The sequence below is a fragment of the Mesoplodon mirus genome, assembly GCF_964341445.2.
Source record: "Mesoplodon mirus genome assembly, chromosome: 14".
NCBI lineage: Eukaryota > Metazoa > Chordata > Mammalia > Artiodactyla > Ziphiidae > Mesoplodon > Mesoplodon mirus.
The window spans coordinates 15,900,003-15,923,528 of NC_138990.1; the positions used below are offsets into that span (position 1 = coordinate 15,900,003).

At 43.6% G+C, this 23,526-nt stretch overlaps 1 protein-coding gene and 1 pseudogene across 2 annotated transcripts in view; one reads left to right on the forward strand and one right to left on the reverse strand.

Annotated features, from left to right (window-relative positions):
* VWA3B (von Willebrand factor A domain containing 3B) overlaps window positions 1–23,526 on the forward strand; it is a 207,403-nt gene that overhangs the window by 38,885 nt on the left and 144,992 nt on the right. Inside the window, 2 exon segments of the mRNA XM_082642474.1 lie at window positions 7,206–7,239; window positions 7,243–7,321. Of these exon segments, the coding sequence (XP_082498600.1) occupies window positions 7,206–7,239; window positions 7,243–7,321 (113 nt within the window).
* LOC309815580 (protein mago nashi homolog 2-like) lies at window positions 17,082–17,763 on the reverse strand (annotated as a pseudogene). Its single transcript has one exon. The product of its transcript is annotated as a protein mago nashi homolog 2-like (transcript).

Below are 23,526 nucleotides of genomic sequence, written 5' to 3' on the forward strand. Positions count from 1 at the left end.
CCATTGGTGAAAGTGGGGTGTTAAAGTCCCCTACTATGATTGTGTTACTGTTGATTTCCCCTTTTATGGCTGTTAGCATTTGCCTTGTGTATTGAGGTGCTCCTATGCTGGGTGCATAAATATTTACAATTGCTGTATCTTCTTCTTCAATTGATCCCTGATCATTATTTAGTGTCCTTCTTTGTCTCTTGTAATAGTCTTTATTTTAAAGTCTATTTTGTCTGATATGAGAATTGCTACTCCAGCTTTCTTTTGGTTTCCATTTGCATGGAATATCTTTTCCCATCCCCTCACTTTCAGTCTGTATGTGTCCCTAGGTCTGAATTGGGTCTCTTGTAGACAGCATATATACGGGTCTTGTTTTTGTATCCATTCAGCCAGTCTATGTGTTTTGGTTGGAGCATTTAATCCATTTACATTTAAGGTAATTATCGATATGTATGTTCCTATTACCATTTTCTTAACTGTTTTGGGTTTGTTATCCTGGGTCTTTTCCTTCTCTTGTGTTTCCTGCCTAGAGAAGTTTCTTTAGCATTTGTTGTAAAGCTGCTTTGGTGGTGCTGAATTCTCTTAGTTTTTGCTTATTTGTAAAGGTTTTAATTTCTCCATTGAATCTGAGTGAGATCCTTGCTGGGTAGAGTAATCTTGTTTGTCGGTTCTTCCCTTTCATCACTTAAAATACGTCCTGCCACTCCCTTCTGGCTTGCAGAGTTTCTGCTTAAAGATTAGCTCTTAACCTTATGGGGATTCCCTTGTATGTTATTTGTTGTTTTTCCCTTGCTGCTTTTAATATTTTTTCTTTGGATTTAATTTTTGATAGTTTGATTAATATGTCTTGGCATGTTTCTCCTTGGATTTATCCTGTATGGGACTCTGCACTTCCTGGACTTGATTGACTATTTCCTTTCCCATATTAAGGAAGTTTTCAAGTATAATCTCTTCAAATATTTTCTCAGTCCCTTTCTTTTTCTCTTCTTCTTCTGGGACCCCTATAATTCAAATGTTGGTGTGTTTAATGTTGTCTCAGTGGTCTCTGAGACTGTCCTCAAGTCTTTTCATTATTTTTCTTTATTCTGCTCTGTGGTAGTTATTTCCACTGTTTTATTTTCCAGGTCACCTATCCGTTCTTCTGCCTCAGTTATTCTGCTATTGATTCCTTCTAGAGAATTTTTTATTTCATTTATTGTGTTGTTCATCATTGTTTGTTAGCTTTTTCATTCTTCTAGTTCCTTGTTAAACATTTCTTCTATTTTCTCCTTTCTATTTCCAAGATTTTGGATCATCTTTACTATTATTACTCTGTATTCTTTTTCAGGTAGACTTCCTGTTTCCTCTTCATTTGTTTGCTCTGGTGGGTTTTTACCTTACTCCTTCATCTGGTGTGTGTTTCTCTGTCTTCTCATTTTACTTAACTTACTGTGTGTGTGGTCTCCTTTTCACAGGCTGCAGGTTTGTAGTTCCCGTTGTTTTTGGTGTCTGCCCCCAGTGGCTAAGGTTGGTTCAGTGGGTTGTGTAGGCTTCTTGGTGGAGCGGACTGGTGCCTGAGTTCTGGTGGATGAGGCTGGATCTTGTCTTACTAGTGGGCAGGACCGGGTCCAGTGGTGTGTTTTCGGGTGTCTGTGACCTTATTATGATTTTAGGCAGCTTCTCTGCTAATTGGTGGGGTTGTATTCCTGTCTTGCTAGTTGTTTGGCATGTGGTGTCCAGCACTGTAGCTTACTGGTCGTTGAGTGTAGCTGGGTCTTAGCATTGAGATGGAGATCTCTGGGAGAGCTTTCATCATTTGATATTACGTCGGGCTGGGAGGTGTCTGGTGGACCCATGTCCTGAACTCGGCTCTCCTACGTCAGAGGCTCAGGCCTCACACCCAGGCAGAGCACCAAGACCCTGTCAGCCTCAAAGCTCAGAAGCAAAGGGAGAAAAAAAGAGAAAGAAAGAAAGAAAATAAATAAATAAATAAAATAAAGTTTTTAAAATACAAAAAAATTATTAAAAATGGGGGCTTCCCTGGTGGCGCAGTGGTTGAGAGTCCACCTGCCGATGCAGGGGACACGGGTTCGTGTCCCAGTCCGGGAAGATCCCACTTGCCGTGGAGTGGCTGGGCCCGTGAGCCATGGCTGCTGAGCCTGTGCGTCTGAAGCCTGTGCTCCACAACAGGAGAAGCCACAACAGTGAGAGGCCCACGTACCACAAAAATAAAATAAAATAAAATAAAATAATAAAAAAGTATTAAAGATAAAAGAGAGAAATAAAGAAGAGAGCAACCAAACCAAAAAACAAATCCACCAAAGATAACAAGCATTAAAACCTATACTAAAAAACAGAACAAAAAATGGACAGTCAGAACCTTAAGACAAATGGCAACATAAAACCAGAAACAAATTTGATGCAGAAAGGAAACCCCAAGTCTACAGTTGCTCCCAAAGTCCACCACCTCAATTTTGGGATGATTCATGTCTATTCATGTATTCCACAAATGCAGGGTGCATCAAGTTGATTATGGAGATTTAATCCACTGCTCCTGAGGCTGCTGGGAGAAATTTTCCTTTCTCTTCTTTGTTGGCACAGCTCCTGGGGTTCAGCTTTGGATTTGGCCCTGCCTCTGCGTGTAGGCCGCCTCAGGGCATCTGTTCTTCGCTCAGACAAGACGGGGTTAAAGGAGCAGCTGATTCGGGGGCTCCGGCTCACTCAGGCTGGGGGGAGGGAGGGGTATGGAGTGCAGGGCGAGCCTGCGGCTGCAGAAGCCGGCATGACATTGCACCAGCCTGAGGCACGCCGTGCGCTCTCCCGGGGAAGTTGTCTCTGGATCCCGGGACCCTGGCGGTGGCGGACTGCACAGGCTCCCCGGAAGGGAGGTGTGGATAGTGACCTGTGCTCGCACACAGGCTTCTTGGTGGCGGCAGCAGCAGCCTTAGCGTCTCATGCCCGTCTCTGGGGTCCACGCTGTTAGCCGCGGCTCACGCCCGTCTCTGCAGCTCATTTAGGCGGTGCTCTGAATCCCCTCTCCTCGCGCACCCTGTAACAATGGTCTCTTGCCTCTTAGGCAGATCCAGACTTTTCCTCGGACTTCCTCCTGGCTAGCCGTGGTGCACTAACCCCTTCAGGCTGTGTTCACGACGCCCACCCCAGTCCTCTCCCTGAGCTCCGACCGAAGCCCGAGCCTCAGCTCCCAGCCCCCGCCCGCCCCGGCGGGTGAGCAGACAAGCCTCTCAGGCTGGTGAGTGCTGGTTGGCACTGCTCCTCTGTGCGGCAATCTCTCTGCTTTGCCCTCCGCACCCCAGTTGCTGCACTCTCCTCTGTGGCTCAGAAGCTTCCCCCCTGCGACCCCCCCGTCTCTGCCAGTGAAGGGCCTTCCTAGGGTGTGGAAACCTTTCCTCTTTCACAGCTCCCTCCCACTGGTGCAGGTCCCATCCCCATTCTTTTGTCTCTGTTTTTCCTTTTTTCTTTTGCCCTACCCAGGTACGTGGGGAGTTTTTTGCCTTTTGGGAGGTCTGAGGTCTTCTGCCAGTGTTCAGTAAGTGTTCTGTAGGAGTTGTTCCACGTGTAGATGTATTTCTGATGTATCCGTGGGGAGGAAGGTGATCTCCGCGTCTTACTCCTCCGCCATCTTGAAGGTCTCCTTGTAAACTCTTTTCAGTGGTAGCCATCTCCTGATCTGTTGGCCTCACTATACCTGAATAATGATAATAATATCTACATTTCAAAACAACCCCATCTGTGCATGTGAGAGAGTTTGTGTCTCTTGTAGAGAGAAACCAGCTACTTATGTGGTTACAAGGAGAATGACTGAGTTCTTTCCTAAGTCAGCCTGTCTGAAATGGGTAAAATGCCCACTCTTGAGCATTTGTTCTCAAATTTAGTTGCTCATCATATTGGCCTGGGAGACATGGGCTTCACCTTGCAGGCTGATTTTGCACAGTAGAGGGGAGTCTGGGAATATGTAGTTAGGCTTTCACTTTGCAAAGCCTTTCACTACCTAGGAATCTTGATTAAAATGCAGATATCTTGACCACAGTCCCAGAGATTCTGATTTTCAGGGTCTAGGGAGGAACAGGGATATGCATTTTTAACAGGATCCCTGGTGATTCTGAAGACCAGTGTTCTAGCTTCTCATAAAGCGCTTTAAAATCTTTTAACAGCAGGTGATTGGCTTCAATTCTGGGCTCTTGAAACCCCCAAATACAGAAGGGGCTCACTGCCCCCACTTTCGCTAGTGGAGAGAGAAAAACCCAGCTGGCAGGGCCACGTTTCTTGCTGGTCCTCTGCTCAGCTCATGTGGGACACTCTCTGGGAAGGTGAGAGGCCAGGGAGTAATTTAACACAGGAGAAGCTGCATTTCGGCCCCTGACTTTCAGGCCATGCTCCGTGGAGTGCGGGTTCTGCAGAAGAGGACGGGGTACACCCGGGCCCTTCTGTCCCTCCTCAAGTCCTGGAAAGTGAGGCCAACCCACGACCAGCAGTGCCCCTGCCTGCTCTGCTACCTGCCAGCCCACCTCCTCCCGGGGGTCCTGGATGGTCTCAGTGCATCTTTTGCTGTTGAGCCCCAGCTGAAGAGCAGTTATTATCAAACTGTAAAGGGCGTGTCCTGAGCATTTCAGCTTGCAGGGAGGCTGGACTCTGTGTCCCCCAGTGCCTGAGGCTGTGTCTGGACAGAGCCACCGGCTCTCAGGCACAGCGCTACACTCCTCAGACTCTCCAAAGAGCCTGTCTTAATGGTGATTTGCTTTCTGCACAAGCGAGGCTGTATTAGCCAGAGGAAATGTCTGCCCTGTTCTCTTTCCTAATCTGGAGAACAGATCAGAGTAGAAAATTCTGGGCAAAGGCTTTGGCACTCAGAGTGTGAGGGCTGTCAGGACAAACCTCGATCATCCCCGCATCTGTCCTGCAAGGAGGTCGTGGTGAGACAGGTGGGGACCTGGGACCCTTTACTGCAGTGCCTGCAGCTGGACAAACGTCTCCTCCAGCAACAGAATACAAAAGAACTATAAGGGACTAAAAATAACCGCATGCATGGGTAGTTGGAGCAAGTTATGAACAACAAAATACAAAAAGGCCAAAACCCAGCTGCCATTTCTGAGGGCCTGGGAGCAAAAGCAGGGTCCTGAGCATGATCCCTGTGCACAGCACCACCAAGGGGGTGGGCAGACCACCTAAGCCCCCCCTCCAGCACCACCCACTGATCCGCCTCCACCCTCACTGCTTAGCAAGGGAACCTGCTACTTGTTTTCATGCCCTTGTGCTGCAGCAAGAGTCCCAATAAAGCCTTGCCTGAATTTCTCTGGCCTCTTTTATCAATTTCTATTGATTAAAGAGTCTGAGAACCTAGGTTGGTAACAGTGGGACGAAGGAAACTGGGTATTTCTGTTTTGGAGGAAGCCCCTGCTGTCATTGTCCCAGTGTCACCTGAAACCCTTTAGAAATAGACAAGACTGAGGCCTTCTATGGCCGAGGCAAGGCCCACAGACCTCTCCCGCCATCTGCCCATCCTTCTGTCCATCCCAGCTCACGTTTCAGGATTCTTTTTGTGTCATGAGTGGCGATAGGCAGGGATGGTACTCTTGAGAGGCTGGAGGAGCATTACTCAGAGATCTCCTCTGCCATGTGAAAGAAATTTCCTGCTATTACTGATTTTTTGGATTCTGGACAACTGGCTTTGAGGGTGCGATTTAGCCGATCATCACCTGGAACACTACACCAGTGTTTAAAAAAATTTTTTTAATTGAAATACGGTTGATTTCCAATGGTGTATTAGTTTCAGGTATACGGCAAAGTGATTCAGTTTTATACACATATATGTGTATATATGTATACATGTGTGTATATATATATATATATATTCTTTTTTAGATTCTTTTCCATTATAGGTTATTACAAGATATTGAGTATAGTTCCCTGTGCTATACAGCAGGTCCTTGTTGGTTATCTATTTTATACACAGTAGTGTACATATTTTAATCCCAAACTCCTAATTTATGCCTGCCCCCCTTCCCCCTTTGGTCACTATAAGTTTGTCTTCTATGCCATGAGTCTATTTCTGTTTTGTAAATAAGTTCATTTGTATCTTTTTTTTTTTAGATTCCACGTATAAGTGATATCGTATGATATTTGTCTTTGTCTGGCTTACTTCACTTAGTATGATAATCTCTAGATCCATCCATGTTGCTGCAAATGGCATTATTTCATTCTTTTCAAGGCTGAGTAATATTCCATTGTATATATGTGCCACATCTTCTCTATCCATTCATCTGTCAGTGGACATTTAGATTGCTTCCATGTCTTGACTGTTGTGAATAGTGCTGCTATGAACATTGGTACATGAGCACTTTTTTAGCTTCAAGCTGCTCATGAATGCCCTGGGGATCTTGTTAAAGTGCACATTCTGACTTGGCATATCCAGGTGGGGCCCAGGGAACTTGCATCCCTAGCCAGCTCCCAGGTCCTGCTGCTGCTCCTAGGACCACACTTTGAGAGGTTGCCTTAAAAACGTGCCCACACTGAGTTCTTTTCATTATTGCTGATGCTCAGGTCCTGGGGAAGTGTGTATTTGCCAAGTGAAAGTTGACTGAAGCCCATCAGCAGTGGGCAGGTGAGCCAGCGCTGTCTCTTGTCACCAGCTTTCAACAGTGAACCCGCAGGGCTCTGGGCACTGTTGGGCCTCTCATTAGCCTCTGGGCTTGTCAAAACTGTGTTTAAATGATTGAACCCTGGGAACAAAAGAATAAGTCTAAGGACAGGGTATCATTTTTCCAGGGTCAATAAATTTGGTTGAGCTAAGTATCCTCTAATGAACAGAAGAGTCATCAGTTAAAATCCCAATGGCTGGGCTTCCCTGGTGGTGCAGTGGTTGAGAGTCTGCCTGCCAATGCAGGGGACACGGGTTCGTGCCCCGGTCCAGGAAGATCCCACATGCCGCGGAGCGGCTGGGCCGTGAGCCATGGCCGCTGAGCCTGCGCGTCCGGAGCCTGTGCTCTGCAACGGGAGAGGCCACAACAGTGAGAGGCCTGCGTACCGCAAAAAAAAAAAAAAAAAAAATTCCACCTTCCTGTCTTTTATTTGTGGGAATTGACAAGGCATAGGGAAAAGCAGTGAACACTTGGAAGACACTTAGCACCACAGAAGAGCAAGTTCACAGTCTTGGGAGAATGAATAGTTAATGCGCAGATACCACTTACTAGCCTGATGCGGCATATCTCTTCCTGTTTCAGATTCCATGCATTTGCAGAGAGAACAGAGAGCCTGTAACTTCCTGCCTTCGCCATTCAGGATGGCGACAGTGTAATTACTTGGAATTCAAGGAAACTGAAAGGAAAACTCCCTCCAGGTACCTGGGATGGAAAAGAAACGGTGTACTTTATGTCTTAATAACTTCAGGTGATCCCTAGCCTTAGCACTAGGGCAGGACTCACCGTATCTTTTGTATTATTCCTGTGGTGCAAGGGCAGAGTTCATCGATGTTAGTGGGGAATTTGGCAGCCTGGCAACCAGGCATAAGTGTATTACCTAGGGAAGTGGCCTCAGTGAGATGTGTTTCCTAACTTGGGAAACTTCTGGAGACACGGCCCCAGGCGTGTCAGCGCACTCTTAGTTCTTGGCAAGGCAGAGCTGCTCTGTTGCCCAGGTTGGCTGGAAGCTGTAGCGAGGATGCCCTCACTTCTTGTGGGTTTTCTGTTGCTTCCCCATCAGTGATGGCAGTGTTTCTAGATGCACATGAGGGATGGACCTGCCTCTTGTGAGGGCCAAGGCCACACAGGAACCTCTATGGAGGCTGAATGAACTTCCCCTTTCATTCAAAGGATGTGATCAGAGAGTTTAACAGGCGTAGAGAACGAGGTCAGGAAATAAGTGAGAAATAGTACTGTGATTTGGGAAACCAGGACTACAAGGTTCCTCAGAAAGAAGGAGATGGGAGCTTCTCTGGGGAGCTGATGAAATTGCCAAGTGCCAAATACACTGAGTAAACGCCGCCGAGAAGAGCAGGGAAGGCAGCTCCTGTGGGACTGTGACATGATGCAGCGCAGGGGTAGTTAGAAGTCTGAGAAAGCCCATCCCCACCTCCACCTTCCTGCTCATTTTTACTTATCAACAGAAGGATTTCTAGCTTCAAACAAGGCAGGAATTACTCTTTGGGGGTTGTTTGGGGCTGGGGGAGAAGCTGCCATGCCTTTGAAAGTACACGTGCTTGCAAGTTTCCTCTGTTTACATAACTGTTGCAAAGGCTCCTGGGAGAAGGGCCCTGGGACTGGGTAGGAGGCGTTTGCAATCCCGGGCTAGGGGGTCAGGTGGAGACCCAGGCAGGGGGTTGAATCACAGAGTGTGTCCTAGACACACACTTTGTGGATTCAGATTCTTAGTGCCCCAAAGCAGAGCTGGGGAGAGGTCCCGTCGGGCTTGTCAGGGCCGCTGCCTTAGGTAACTTACAGCTTTGCTCTGATGGTGAGGTGGACATCTCCAGGGAATTTGAGAAAATGTCAATTGATAAGCAAGATTGATGCTAATCTAAGAAAAAAAATAATTTAGGATGTATGCCATGCCTTTGAAAGTAATTTACAAGATTAATCCTAGTGGGCAATGAATCAATGAAGGTAAAGAATGTGAGATGTCACCAGCTCCCCAAGGTGTGCCAATGACCATAAATGGGGTTTAATTTGGGCCTATGTGTTCCTTGGCAACTTAGTTATAGAGGGAAGCATGTCTGGCTGCATAGCTTACACTTTCAACAACTACCATCTTTCCAACCCCTGTGAAGCATACAAATCAAATTACAGATAAAAACATTTTTCTTAGAATGAAATGCTCAGAGCGTGGCCTGCCATTCTAATGCCATTTCAGTGATCACATGTTCTGAATTTGGGAAGAGTGTCCCAGATCCTAAATATGTGATCTTGTCTCCTCAATCCCTCAGAATGTCCCAGAAATGCCAACATTTCAGAGCCTACCTCTCCCACTCAAAAACTGGCCAGAAATCCTTGAGACGATTTTTGTTTGGAAAATGTGTGGTTTTCAACCTCACTTGGACTCAGAGGCAGTTCTCCAATCTTTCCCTGATCAGTTTCCCCTCCCTGCTTCTCCATCATTTGTCTCAAGCATTTATCAGTATGAGTTTCCTCAGGCCCTCTCTAGTTTGGCAAGGGAGGGTGTCTCCTCGGGAGATAATTTTGCCTTCTGTTGTGTAGAAAAGCCAGACTATCAAGTGAGGGGCTAGAGAAACATTGCTCAGAGAAGTGAACTGGCAACTCAAAGAAATGTCCTGCTGTTTCTGACTTTGAGGTTTCTAGATAATTGGCTTTTTAGCCTGTGAGTTACCATCACCCCATGTACCAGATCAATGCGAAAAACCTCTGTAGTCAAAATAATAGTTTTAAAAATTGTTGTGAAATGTACATAACATAAAATTTACCATTGTAACCATTTCTAAGTGTTAAGTATATTCCCTAAATTCAGTAGTGAGGTGTCAAGTACATTCACCTTGTTGTGCAACCCAGTCTCCAGAACTGTCTTCATTTCGGAAAATTGAAACTCTGTACCCATTAAACAACTTCCCATTTGTCCCTCCCCACAGCCCTCAGCACTTAACATTCTACTTTCTGTCTCTGAATCTGACTGCACTAGATACCCGATATAAGTGGAGTCATACAATATTTGTCATTTTGTAACTGCCTTATTTTATTTAGCATAGTGTTCTCAAGGTTCATCCATGTCATAGCATGAGTCAGAATTTCCTTCCTTTTAAGGGCTGAATAATATTCTGGGGTGTGTGTGTGTGTATAGGGTGCAATATCTCATACTATCTCATGACATGATCCCAGCCATCCACACCTCCTGAAGCAAATCTCTCTGTTTCTAGAAAGGAATGGCTTCTCACCTTCACGAGGGTGGGGCTGGAGCACTGGCTTACACCGGGATCCCACGACATTGGCAGCACTTGGCTGGGTGGGTCATAATCTCAGGCTCCCAGGAGTTGAGTTCATGAACCTGGGCACTGAGTAGACTTCTCCCCTTTCCCTTCCAGGGATGACTTTCTGCCTTAGAAATTCTGCTTTCTTCCGGCACAGGCTCCATCCCATGTAGGAATGCTCCATCAGCCTCTGATGGATTCCCCTCACTGGGGTGAGCAGGATCTGTGATTTAGATGTAAGAAGCATGGGGGATCTAATGTGGCAGGTGACACTGACCTGAAGCTGTAGCTCTACACTTCTCCTCCTCATAGCCATCCTTCCCCTTGGCTTTCTGCCCAGAGTTGGGTGGGTCCCTGCTCATGTTTATATTCACAGGGCATACAGCAGGGGGGTGGCTGCTCTGTTGTGTAGCCAGCACCTTCCATGTAGGTGTCCTTGCCTCTTTCTCTGTTTAACTACTCTCTTTGACTATTTACTGGGGAGGGGAAAGGGTGCCAACAGAGCCTAGATTGCTATGGGACCAGAGTGATGATGCTACCTTCTGGAGCTCCTCTGAGCCACCCAGTCCCCTGAAGTTTGGGTTTCCTTCCCTGTTAATGAGTGTGGGTTCTCTTCACAGTCTCTGTGTACTGTGAAATATTCATCTCACTTATAAGCAAAATAAAACAGAGGCATGTTGACTTTCCCCGAACTCTAGGCATTTTTCCTTGGAAAAGATTTCTCTCCAGGACTGAGCAACACTTTCCCCATTCTTGCCCTGGGTCTGGGCTCTCCCTCCCCCACAGTCTCCTAGCAGTCACTGACCGCAGTTTAAGGAGTAGGCCTGATGGGCAGGTAGCGGGGGTCTCCTTGTCTTGACACCTGGCTTGTAGAGATCTGTGGACAGTGCTCCTGCCTATCTTCCTAAAGTCTTTAAACATGGTGTTACTGAATGCAAGTTCATGTGCCTGATCCATAGTGAGGCCAAACAGTACTGAAATGTCAGAGTTTGGAGCAGAGAAAGGTTTACTGCAGGGACCCACAAGGAGATGGGTGGCTTGTGCCCCCAAAAACCCCAAACTCCTTGAAGGGTTTCAGCAAAGCACTTTTAAAGGCCAGGTGAGTGAGGGGTGTGGTTAGTTGTTGCAGACTTCTTGCTGTTGGATTCCTTTGCTCTTGCAACTGTCCATATAGGTCAGGTCACGATGTTCCTGTAAACCTCCAACAAGACAAATGTTATTCTCTGTTCTGCAACTTTTTTTTTTTTTTTTTTTTTTTTTGCAGTACGCGGGCCTCTCACTGTTGTGGTCTCTCCCGTTGCGGAGCACAGGCTCCGGACGCGCAGGCTCAGCGGCCATGGCTCACGGGCCCAGCCGCTCCACGGCATGTGGGATCTTCCCAGACCGGGGCACGAACCCGCGTCCCCTGCATTGGCAGGCGGACTCTCAACCACTGCGCCACCAGAGGAGCCCTGTTCTGCAACTTTTTATCTCTGTATGAATGGGCTCTTAAAGGTCAGAGCCCTGAGAGTAGGCTATCCTGTATACTTCAGGCTCTAGGCAACATTCTTTTACAGAAGGTGCAGAGCCAGCATGACTAAGCACAAGCAACAAAGCACAAAGGGTTAAAGTAAAAGGAACAGATCTAACATGGAGTCAGATTTGTTCTTCCCTGTTACAGTGTCAGCCAGGGCTTGGCTGCAGTGATGGTCTTCATCTGTCCTGTCTAGTAGAGCTTTGGCTGCTGCTGCTGCTGAAATAGTCCTTCTTTCCTCAGAGTCTGAAATAGTGGCCTGAAAATCATCTTCTACACCCCTCTATTTCTGGGTCTTCTCAGGGAGTCAGGGAAATTAATCATTTAAGCAAACTCCAACAAGTGGCCTTTTTGCTGATTGCTTTGTGTCTGATCAGGACTTAAAAGTATTCTGTGATATTCTTTGAAACTTGGTTTCATCCCAGGCCACTGGTGTTCCCGAAGTCAGCAGTGACTTCTGAGAGGCCACACCCCTCAGCACTCCAGTTCCTCCTGGGTTACAGCCATCCACTGGAGATGAACTGGCTCCGGTGTAATGGTTTGTGGGGGGACACTGCCCACTGCCCCTGGCAGGCTCAAGTGAGGCCCCCTAAGTGGCAGATATGAATGTCTGGTCTCAAAAACAAGTCCAGCCAGACACTTTCTTTGATTTCTAGAATTCAGTTTAATTTTTGATTCCAGTACCCTTCTATCCCAGTGGATTGGGGGGAAATTAACCCCTGTCATTCCCAGGGACTCCTCCTGAGCTTTTCCCACAGCTTGGAGATCCTAGGCAGTGCTAAGGCATTGGGAGGGGTCTCTAGTAATTAGACATCTCTTCCTGCAAACCGCCCTATAAATACCCATTGTCCCCTGTCTCACGGCCACTCCAGGTTGAGCAGTTCTCTGCTGCTCCCATGCTGGTTTTGGATGTGGGAGTCGTTTGCAGACTCTGCCCCACCCCTGTTCACCCTGCGCCTTCCTCCCAAGGTGCTGCAAAGACACGGAGCCAGTTCCCACCCTCTCCTGGGATGCTCTCCTCCTCTCCCCCAAGCCAAGGGGAACCTCCTTCTAATCTGGGATGACTCCTCTCTACCTCCTGCTTCTTAAAGCTGCCTGCTCGGTAAACCCCAGTGCCTCTCCTCAGGGGTTAGGCTTAAAAAGAAAAAGCCAGAATGTCTCGCAGCCTATTTCATCTTTCTGCTCTGCCTTCTTTAGGGCAAGGAGAATGGCTGCTTGAATGTGGAGGGAGTGGGTAGGGAGGAGGAAGTATAGGGATAACAGATTACCATCAAAAATATGATCCAACGACACGCATAAGTACGACCTTTTTATGAGAGTGAAACCCTAACCCCAGGATGGGTTTTCTGTGGAGGTAGATAATATAACTAGTTACTTTGTTTTTTGATTTTATAAAATAACACTTCAAGAATCAGTGCTGGGGAATGGAAAATGGAGAGTTCGTGTGCTATTAAGTTGGTGCCACATGTAGCTTTGGAGCTGTTCTGTTAAATATGGGAGCCACTGACCACATGTGGCTACTGAGCACTGAAATGTGAGTCCAATTTGAGATGTGCTGTAAGTATAAAATACACCCTGGATTTCAAAGACTGAGTGAGGAAAAAAATGTAAATTATGACATGAATAGTTTTTAATATATATATGTCAAAATGATAATATGAACATATGGGTTATATCAAATATATTAATAAAATTAAGTTTTTCCTAAGATTTGGCTACTAGAAAATTGGAAATTATACATGTGGTTCACCTACTATTGAATTAGTATTGGATAGCGCTGCTCTCGAGCCATGCTAGCTGCCCCGTCGATTAAGTAGCTGTGTAACTTTGGGAAAGTCATTTAACCTTTCTGCTTCCTTTCCTCATCTATAAAATGGGAATAATAGCTTGTTATTACTATATTATATTATGCTATATTATATTAGTTGTGTTAAATGATGAGGAGACAGAGAGGAATAAGGCACTGTCCTATGTTCAATGAACGCAAATGCAGTAAAATCAAGAGCCTGGGCTTTGGAGTCAGGCCTGGGTTTGGATTTGTCACTTAGCTGTGTGATCGTGGTTGAGGTACTTAACTAATCTGAGCTTTAGCTTTCTTATTTATGAATGGGGATGATGATGTTTACCTTATGGGTTGTTAGGAATATATATATATATATGCGTGTGTGTATATATGTGTATATGTGTGTATACACTGTATGAAACACTGTGTGTATACACACACACGTACACACACACACACACACACAGTGTTTTATGTAGTACCTGGCACATAGTGAGCCAGTCAGTAATTATGACTGCTGTTATGGCCATGACCATCATCATCCTGTGGGTTACCCTACTGTTATCACCACTACGTAAGCAACTTAAAGACTAAGTTTTTTTTATCACCTTTACTTTTCTTCTGTCTTCCCAATTCTCATGTTTGTTTTAGTTTTAGTAGTTTTTTAATAGTTCTGCTATTAAGTACATTCTGTTCTCACTTACAGTCCATCTCCTTTGGTTTCCCCAGCCACCTCTTGGTTGGCTAAAATTTATCTTCTAATAGTTTCCTCAAGGAGGGGATCAGAGGAACAATATTCCCAGGGTTTCCAAATGGTCTCTTCTACGTCCTTATACTTAAGGGACAGCTTGGCTGGAGAGAACGCCCTTGGCTCACTTTTCGTTTGTCTTGTGTGTGTTATGGGTGGTACTCCAGTGTCTTCTCATAGTGTGTGCTGCTGAGAAGAAATCCAAGGCCAACTTGATTTTCTTCTTTTGTAAGTGACTTTATCTTTTTGCCTGGTTGCTCAGAGGTTTCTTTTATTCCACCAGTTTTATTGAGATAAAATTGACATATAGTATTGTGAAAATTTAAGGTGTACAATGTAATACACATATATATTGTGAAATGATTATCACACTAAGCTTAGTTAATGCATCCTTCACCTCACATAATTACATTTTTGTGTGTGTGGTGAAAACATTCAATTAGCAACCTTCAAGTGTATAATACTGTATTGTTAAATATAGTCACCACACTGTACATTAGATCCCCAGGACTTATTCATCTAATAACTGAAAGTTTGCACCCTTTGACCAATTTCTCCCCATTTCTCTCAGCCCCAGCCCGTGGCAACCACCATTCTACTCTCTCTTTCTATGAGTTTGGCTTTTTTTGTTTCCACATATAAGTGAGATCATACAGTATTTGTCTTTCTCTATCTGACTTATTTCACTTAGCATAATGCCCTCCAAGTCCATCCATGTTGTTGCAAATGACAGGATTTCCTTCTTTCTCATGGATGAGTAATATTGCATTGATACACTTCAAATTTTTATACCCATAAAAAATATATAAAATCACATTTTCTTTATCCATTTATCTGTCATTGGATGCTTCGGTTACTTCCATGTCTTGAATATTGTAAGTAATGCTGGAATGAACATGGGAGTGTAGATATCTCTTCAAAATAGTAATTTCATTTCCTTTGGGTATATACCCGGAAGTGGGATTGCTGGGTCATATGGTACTTCTGTTTTCAGTTTTTTTGAGGAACCTCCATCCTGTTTTCCATAGTGGCTTCACCAATTTACATTTCGCACCAACAGGGCACAAAAGTTCCCTTTTCACTACCTCCACACCAACACTGTTGTCTTTTTGATAATAGCCATTCTAACAGGTGTGCAGGGATATCTTTTGCATTTCCCTGGTAATTAGTGATGTTGAGTACCTTCCCATGTATCTGTTGGCCATTTGTATGTCTTTTCTGGAAAAATATCTATTCAAATCCTTTGTCCATTTTAATTGGATTGTTTGTATTTTGCTATTAAGTTGTATGAGTTCCTTATATATTTTGCATATTAACTTCCTCTAAGATAGATGGTTTGTAAATATTTACTTCCATTCTGTAAGTTGCCTTTTGTTTTGCTGATTGTTTCTTTTGCTGTGCAGAAGATTTTTAGTTTGATGTAGCCCCACTTGTTTATTTTTGCTTTTGTTGCTTGCTCTATTGGTGTCATATCCAAAAAAATTGTTGCCAAAACCAGTATCAAGGAGCTTTCCCCCTATGTTTTCTTCTAGTATTTTACAGTTTCAAGTCTTATGTTTAAGTCTTTAATCTGTTGCAAGTTAATTTGGTGAGTGGTATAATATAGGGGTCCAGTTTCATTCTTCCGCATGTGCATATTCAGTTTTTCCAACACCATTTATTGAAGAGACTATAATTTTTCTATTGAGGATTCTTGGCTCCCTTGTCAGGTATTAGTTGACTGTATATGCATGGGTTTATTTCTGGGTTCTTTATTCAGTTCCATTGGTCTGTGTGTCACTTTTATGCCAGTACCATATTGTTTTGATTACTATTGTGTTGCAATAGAGCTTGAAATCAGGAATCATGATGCCTCCAGCTTTGTTCTTATTTCCCAGGATTGCTTTGGATATTCAGGGTCTTATTTGGTTCCATATGAATTTTAGGATTGTTTTTTCTATTTCTGTGAAAAATGCCTTTGGAATTTAAAATAATTAATTAATTAGTTAATTTATTTAATCTTTGGCTGTGTTGGGTCTTCATTGCTACTCACGGGCTTTCTCTAGTTGCAGTGAGCGGGGGCTACTCTTCATTGCAGTGCATGGGCTTCTCATTGTGGTGGCTTCTCTTGTTGGGAGCACAGGCTCTAGGCACGCGGGCTTCAGTAGCTGTGGCACGTGGGCTCAGTAGTTGTGGCTCGAGGGCTCTAGAGCGCAGGCTCAGTAGTTGTGGCACACAGGCTTAGTTGCTCCACGGCATGTGGGATCTTACCAGACCAGGGCTCGAACCCCTGTCCCCTGCATTGGCAAGCAGATTCTTAACCACTGTGCCACCAGGGAAGCCCCCTTTGGGATTTTAGTAGGAATTGCCTTGAATCTATAGATGGCTTTGGGTAATATAGACACTTTAACAATATTAATCTAATTCACAAACAAGAGATATTTTTCCATTTATTTGTGTCTTCATCAATTTATTTTATCAATGTCTTATAATTTGTCAGTGTACAGATCTTTCAACATTTTGGTTAAATTTATTTCTAAGTATTTTATTATTTTTGATGCTATTATAAGTGGGATTGTTTTCTTTATATCTTTTTCAGATAATTTGTTGTTAGTATATAGAAACACAACTGATTTTTGCCCGTTGATTTTGTATCCTGCAACTTTACTGAATTTGTTTATTAGTTCTAATAGGTTTTTTGGTGGAGTTTTTCAGATCATATCATCTGCAAACAGAGACTATTTTACTTCTGCCTGTCTGATTTGGATGTATTTATTTATTTTTCTTGCCTGATTGCTCTTGCTAGGACTTCCAGTGCTATGCTGAATGGGAGTAGTGAGAGTGGAAACTCTTTTCTTGTTCCTGATCTTAGTGGGAAATCTTTCAGCCTTTCACCACTGAGTATGTTAGCTGTGAGTTTGTCATATATGGTTTTTATTATGTTGAGGTATATTCCTTCTGTACCCAATTTCTTGAGAGTTCACTTTGTATTCATTTATCATGAAAGGAAGTTGAATTTTGTGAAATGCTTTTTCTACATCTATTGAGAGAATCATAATTTGGTGTATCACATTTATTAATTTGTGTATGTTGAACAATCTTTGCATCCCAGGGATAAATCCTACTTGATCATGGTGTATGAACCTTTTAATGTGATGTTGAATTTGGTCTGCTAGTATTTTGTTGAGAATTTTTGCATACATATTCATTAGTGATATTAGTCTATAGTAAACTTTTCTTGTAGTGTCATTATTTGGCTTTGGTATAAGGGTAGTGCTGGCCTCATAAAATGAGCTTGGAAGTGCTCCCTCTTTTTCAGTTTTTTGGAAGAGCTTGAGGAGGATTGGTATTAATTCTTAATCTGTTCAGATTTTCCTTTTTTTTTTTTTTTACAATTTAGATTGGTTTAATCTTGAAATGTAATCCAATAAGACTAAAAACTAAACATTTCACGCCCTGTACCAAATAGTAAAATACTCGAAGGCCTTCAGGATCCTTTGACTGATTAACATCAATAAGAGAACCTATTTTTGATGTGGTAAAAGAAATGTGTTCATCTCCAATTACAATTTCAAGCTCCTGCCGGCCAACCCTGTCAGAGGGAGGCCACAAAGCATCATCTTCTTTTGTAATTTACTGTCATCAATAATTCTCTTCAGTTCTTCCATTACACTCTTGTGTACCTAAGCCTCCCTTCTGATCATGACATCATTTTTATAATTGCTGTTGTTGGCATATCTAAGTTTTCTGTCCAGCCAAAACTCAAACTCCAGAAACTCATGTCTAAACTTGCCCTTGTGCCTTACATAGTAGCGTAAGTAAAAACCACTGGCCATAGCCATCCTTGTCCCCAAAAAGCCCGCCGAAGGCCCAAACGACATGCCTCCAGGCACCTGACCCAGATTTTCTTTTTCTTCATGATTCAGTGTTGGTAGTTTCTGTATTTCTAGGAATTTACCCATTCTTTTAGGTTATCCAATTTGTTGGCATGTGATTATTTATAATAGTCTCTTATGATCCTTTGTATTTCTATTGTGTCATATTTAGTTTCATTTCTAATTTTATTTGAGTCTTTGCTCTTTTTTGGGGGGGTCCATATGGTTTATTGAATGGATGGATGGAGACAAAATGATGATGATGAGCAGCTGCCAACTCAAGAAAAAAACTCTTGGTTATTGAAGTCATCCAGGCACAGCAGAGGGACCAGGGCCAGCCTTCCCTGGCCCTCCAAGGGCACTGCTGTCAGGACTCAGAGCCAGCTAAAGGGGACGCCAAGCCCCCAGTCCCAGCGCTTTGCCCCTGATCTCTCATGCTGAGTGAACAGTTCTCCTTTGATGCTCTGAGCAGGCAGCAGGGAGCTCTTCACGTGGAGACCTCACTGTCCATTCTCTGCCCCACTGGTGTCCACGAACAATAGGAATCTTGGGGAGAAATACCAGCAATCCCAGATCCCAAGTCACCCCAAGGTCACTGACTCATGGGACTTCCTCAACAGTCTCCAGATCTAAGGCTGACCTGTTACCTGTGAGCCAGACATGCCTCTTGGGGGCACCATGTTGCATCTGTGGAGTCTACTAAGCAAAGGCACTGTCTCAGGGTTTCTACCTCCCACCGAACCGATCTGAACTTGTTCCAGTGTGAGATCCAAATATAGATGTATTGACTGGTTTCTGCCAGGAGACTCCTTAACTTCAAAGACAAAGTGAATCCCTGCAGTCGGGGCGCTAGCCTGGTCACCATATCACAGGGGTGGGGTGGGGAGCAAAGGCCTGAGCTCTGAAGGGAATGGCAGGAGAAAACAGATAGTGTGTGAAAGATCCAGGGTTTGGAAGGGACAACTGGGCCCTTCAAACATGGAAAAATGTCTTTCAGTGACTCCTCTCCCAGTACTATCGATGACCAGGGCACAGGCAACCCATGATCACTGAGTCTTTGCTCTTTTTTCTTAGTCTAGCTAAAGGTTTGTCAATTTTATCTTTCCAAAATACCGTCTTAGTTTTGTTATACATATTGTAGCTTATTTATTATTGTAGCTTATTATAGTTGTTTTTAATATTATTGTTTAACTTCTGTGCTAGAGATAAAAGTGATATACACACCACGATTACAACATTTGGGTATTCTGAATTGAACTATATAATTACCTTTACCAGTGAGTTTTATACTTTTATGTATTTTTAAGTTGTTACTTAGCATCCTTTCATTTCAACTCCCTTTAGCATTTCTGTAAGGTAGATGTAGTGATGATGAACTTCCTTTGCTTTTGTTTGTGTGTGAAATTCTTTATCTTGCCTTCATTTCTGAAGGACAGTTTTGCTGGGTATAGTTTTCTTGGTTGGCAGTTTTTTGCTTTTAGCACTTTGAATATTTCATATCATCTCATTCCCTCATGGCCTGCAGACTTTCTGCAGAGAAATCTGCTGATAGCCTTATGGGGTTCCCTTGTTCATGATAAGTCATTTTTCTCTTGCTGCTTTCAAAATTTTCTCTGTCTTTGATTTTTTACATTTTGATGATAGTGTGTCTCAGAGTGATCTCCTTTGGGTTGGTCTTGCTTGGGGTCCTTGGGGTCCTTTGAGATTCTTCTACTTAGATGTCCATATCTCTTTCTAGATTTGGGAAGTTTTCAGCTATTATTTCTTTAAATAATCTTTCTGCCCCTTTCTGTCTTTTCCTTCTGGGACTCCTATGTTGTGAATATTCATTTGCTTGAAGGTGTCCCATAATTCATATAGGTTTTCTTCACTCTTTTTCATTCTTTTTCCTTTTTGTTCTTCTAATCGGCTAATTTCAAGTGTTCTGTCTTCAAGTTTTCTGATTCTGCTTCATGATCAAGTATGTTGTTGAGGCTCTCTATAGAATTTTTCAGTTCTGACATTGTATTCTTCAGTTTCAGGATTTCTGTTTTGGTTCTTTTTTATGGTTTCTGTTTCTTTATTAAACTCATTTTGTTCATGCATTGTTTTCCTGATTTTGTTTAGTTATCTGTGTTCTTGCATTTTACTGAGCTTCTTTAAGATGATTATTTTGAATTCTTTTTCAAGTAATCTGTAGGTCTCCATTTCTTTGGGGTCAGTTACTGGAGCTTTATTAATTCCTTTGATGGTGTCATCTTTGCCTGATTCTTAATGATTCATGTAGCCTTGCATTGGTATCTGTACATTTGAAGAAGCATACACTTCTTCCAGTCTTTACAGATTGGTTTCCATAGGTAAAAACCTTCTCCTGTCTGTTCCCTGGGCTGATGGACTACCTCTGAAATCTCAGTTGTGCTGGGTTAGACCCAGTTATGTGGCTGCTGCTGGGTCTGTAGTGGGATCTTCAGTTGGCAGGCTTGTTATCAGGGGCTGGGACAGGTGTAGATCCTGTCTGGTCTCTGGGTGAATGGGACTACCTCCAGTACCTTGTTCAGTAGAATGTTGTGGGATAAGGATCCTCTTCAGGTTGGATCCTCTTCAGGTTCCACAGTTGGGTCCTTAGACAGCAGGTCTATTACTAGGTGTGCAGGGGGCATGGCTCCCACTAGATCCCTGGGAGGACTGATGCCTGGTCACTGGATGGGCCCCTAGGTGGGCAGGACTGGCCCTGGACCATGGCTGAGAGGGGCTGGAATGGGGCCCCAGGGTTGTTTGAGATTCTATAGCGATGTTTGAGGTCTACAGTCCTGGCCGTGGAGGCACAGATGTGTATGTCTCCCACCAGGTCTCGGGGCAGGTTGGGCTCAGTGGTGTGGACTGAGGCTGGGAGGGCCTGGAACTGAGTATATGTCCTTTTCAGAGTCTCTTGGAGCACAGACAGTAGTGTGTACTACTGGGTCCCTTGCTGGCAGGTCTGCTGGTGGACTGAAGCTGTGTTGAGGTTGGAGCCCAGTACAGGGCCCTTCTGGGAGTTCAGACTGGAGAGTGTCCCACTGGGGCCCTGGACCCTAAGGACTGCTGGCAGACAGAGGCTGTGAGGGGGTTAGAGGAAAGTATGGGGCCCTTTCTGGATCTCTGGGGATATAGACAGATATTTCTCCTGTAGGATCCCTGTGCCAGCAAGACTGTGGACAATGGCTGGGATGGGCTGGAGCCCAATTACAGGGCCTATTCAGAATCTACAGTCTGACTGAGTTGGGGGGCTTATCTCCAGGGACTCCCAGACTGTGGCCAAGAGGGGCTGGAACTGGTTCACGGGCCAATTCAGGGTCCACAGCTGGGACCAAGGGCTATATGTCTATTACCTGATACTCGGGTGAGCATGGCTCCTCCTGGGTCCTTTGGCATATGGTGCTGGGGACAGGGCCAAGCCAAACATGGCTGTAGTCAAGTCCTCAGGGGCACAAAGCTGTTTCTGTTTCTGTAGTGGGGATCATGGTTGGTAAGTCAGCAGCATGGGGCAGACCTGCCTTCTCAAAACACCTCTTCTTGGTCTTGGACTTCACAATCTCCTACCTGGATCCCAAAGCTCCTATGAAGGCACTTTCAAAGCTCCTATGAAGGCACTTTTGTCCGTGGGTGGATGCCAAATTATTGTTGAGGCAGGGATATGATCAAGGAATATCTTATTCAGCCATTTTGCTCCAAAGGATTCTTTTTTTTTTTTATCTTTAAATCCATTAAGTCCTAGGATATGTCTCAACCTTGACTGCTGTGGTTGATATTCCCTGGTATGTAGTGTACCCTTTAATATGAACATCTAAGACTTCTATTTCAGGCAAGTTTCCTTGAACTATACTTTAAAATACTTCTCTGCTCTGTTGTTTTATTTATTACTATTTTTAAATTTAACAAACACTTGGACATTGCATGGAATATGCCAGGCACTGTTCCAGCCTCTTATCAAATTTTAACCCACTTAAACTTCCTAACAGCCCTATGGAGTTGGTACTAATATTATCCTCAATTTAGTGATAGGGAAACCAAGAAAGAAAGTGGTTAAGAAACTTGTCCAAATTCACATTCACTTCATTGACATGAAGTCAAACACTTCATTTTCTTAACCGTTGTGCCAGGCTGGTTTTCTTCTTTGGTGACTCACTTTATGTATAAAGTATGATAGCTCTCCTTTGACTGTCTCCTATTATTTTCTCTCTAATGTTTTAGAGTACTTTATTTCTGCTTGTGTTCACCTTGTCTGGTTTCTTATAGTGAGTTCCAGCATATATTTTCTTGGTTGATTTCCCACCATTTTCCTCTTAATTTCTGTGATTTTTTTTCTTCTTTCCTGACTTTTTCATATTTCATCTCTTCCTGTTATCTTGCCATCACATTCTTGAGTTTTTGCATGTCTGCTTTGTTTTCTTCCTTCAAGGAGATGATGGCTTCATATATATTTTTAAATTCATGGTGAAATATTGGATCATAATTTTCATGTATTCCCTGGTAACATTTTTAGTGAGTGTTATTCATCTCTTGGTAATTTTGCTGCTCTTTCCCTCATTTTTTTCTTATGTTCTTCTTTGGATGCTGTGTGCTGGCTTCCTCTTTATTATTCGCCACTGAAAGGACACAAGATAGGTATCTGCTGGTGGTTCATATGGCAGATGGTGTGGGGAAGGGGCTATGCTTCATGGCTAAAGGCACTCTTCTTTGCTGTTACTGAGAGTGGTTCCTGCAAATAAGTTTTCTCTGGGTGATAGTTTGTGATGCTCTCCCTCTTGCCTTTCTGAACCAAGTCGGCAGACCCCAACAGATAAATGGGCAAAAGAAGTTAAATACAAAAATGTTCAATTTCACTACTGTTCACTACTAATTGACATTAATTTCTTTATCAAAGCAAATTCAGCTGGAAACAGTGAGATATTATTTTTATGCTAATTCAGGTTCAGTGAAATGGGTATTCCATATACACTGCTGATGTGACTTAGATTGTCTTAAAACTTTTTTTTGGAAAGCAATTCAGTGTGAGAGATTACCCCAAAATGTTTAATCATGTTGATCCGGTATTTTCACTACTAGAAATCTATCTCCCCCAGAAGTCTAAAGTACAGAAAGAAATACACCACCAAAAAAGATATTCGCACCATTCACTGATTAACCTTTCTTTCTCCACTGATGTATGTGGATTCCTTTGCAATATATCAATATTACATTCCTGTATGTGATAGGCTTGCCCTGGGCCATCTACTCTGCTTCATTGCCCTGTCACACTCTACTCTTGATTGGTAATGACCTTTTACATCCAATTTGTTTTTCTATCTGCCCTGTATATTTAATGTAGATGTGAAAAATGGGTTTGATGTTATCCAAATAAGCGTTCATTTTGTGTATTGCTGGACTGAATATTCTAAGTGGTGAGCACATATATTCTCGGTTTCTGTGCTGTCTTATTCAACACACACTTTTTCAACACACACACATGTGAGCACATGTATTCTTGGTTTCTGTGCTGTCTTATTCAACACATGCTTTTTCTCATAATATACACTGGCTTTTAAAGCTTTTCATTTTTTGCCCCCAATACATTTTCCTTTCTGCCTTTCTTTTTCTTTTCTCCACTCCTCCCCTACCCTGTTTATTAGTATAGATTTGGGTAGGTCCAGTGATATAATTTGAAAGCAAATAAAAGATTGAGTTGTGAGGAGACGTTCAAGATGGCGGAGGAGTGATACCTGGAGATCGCCTTCT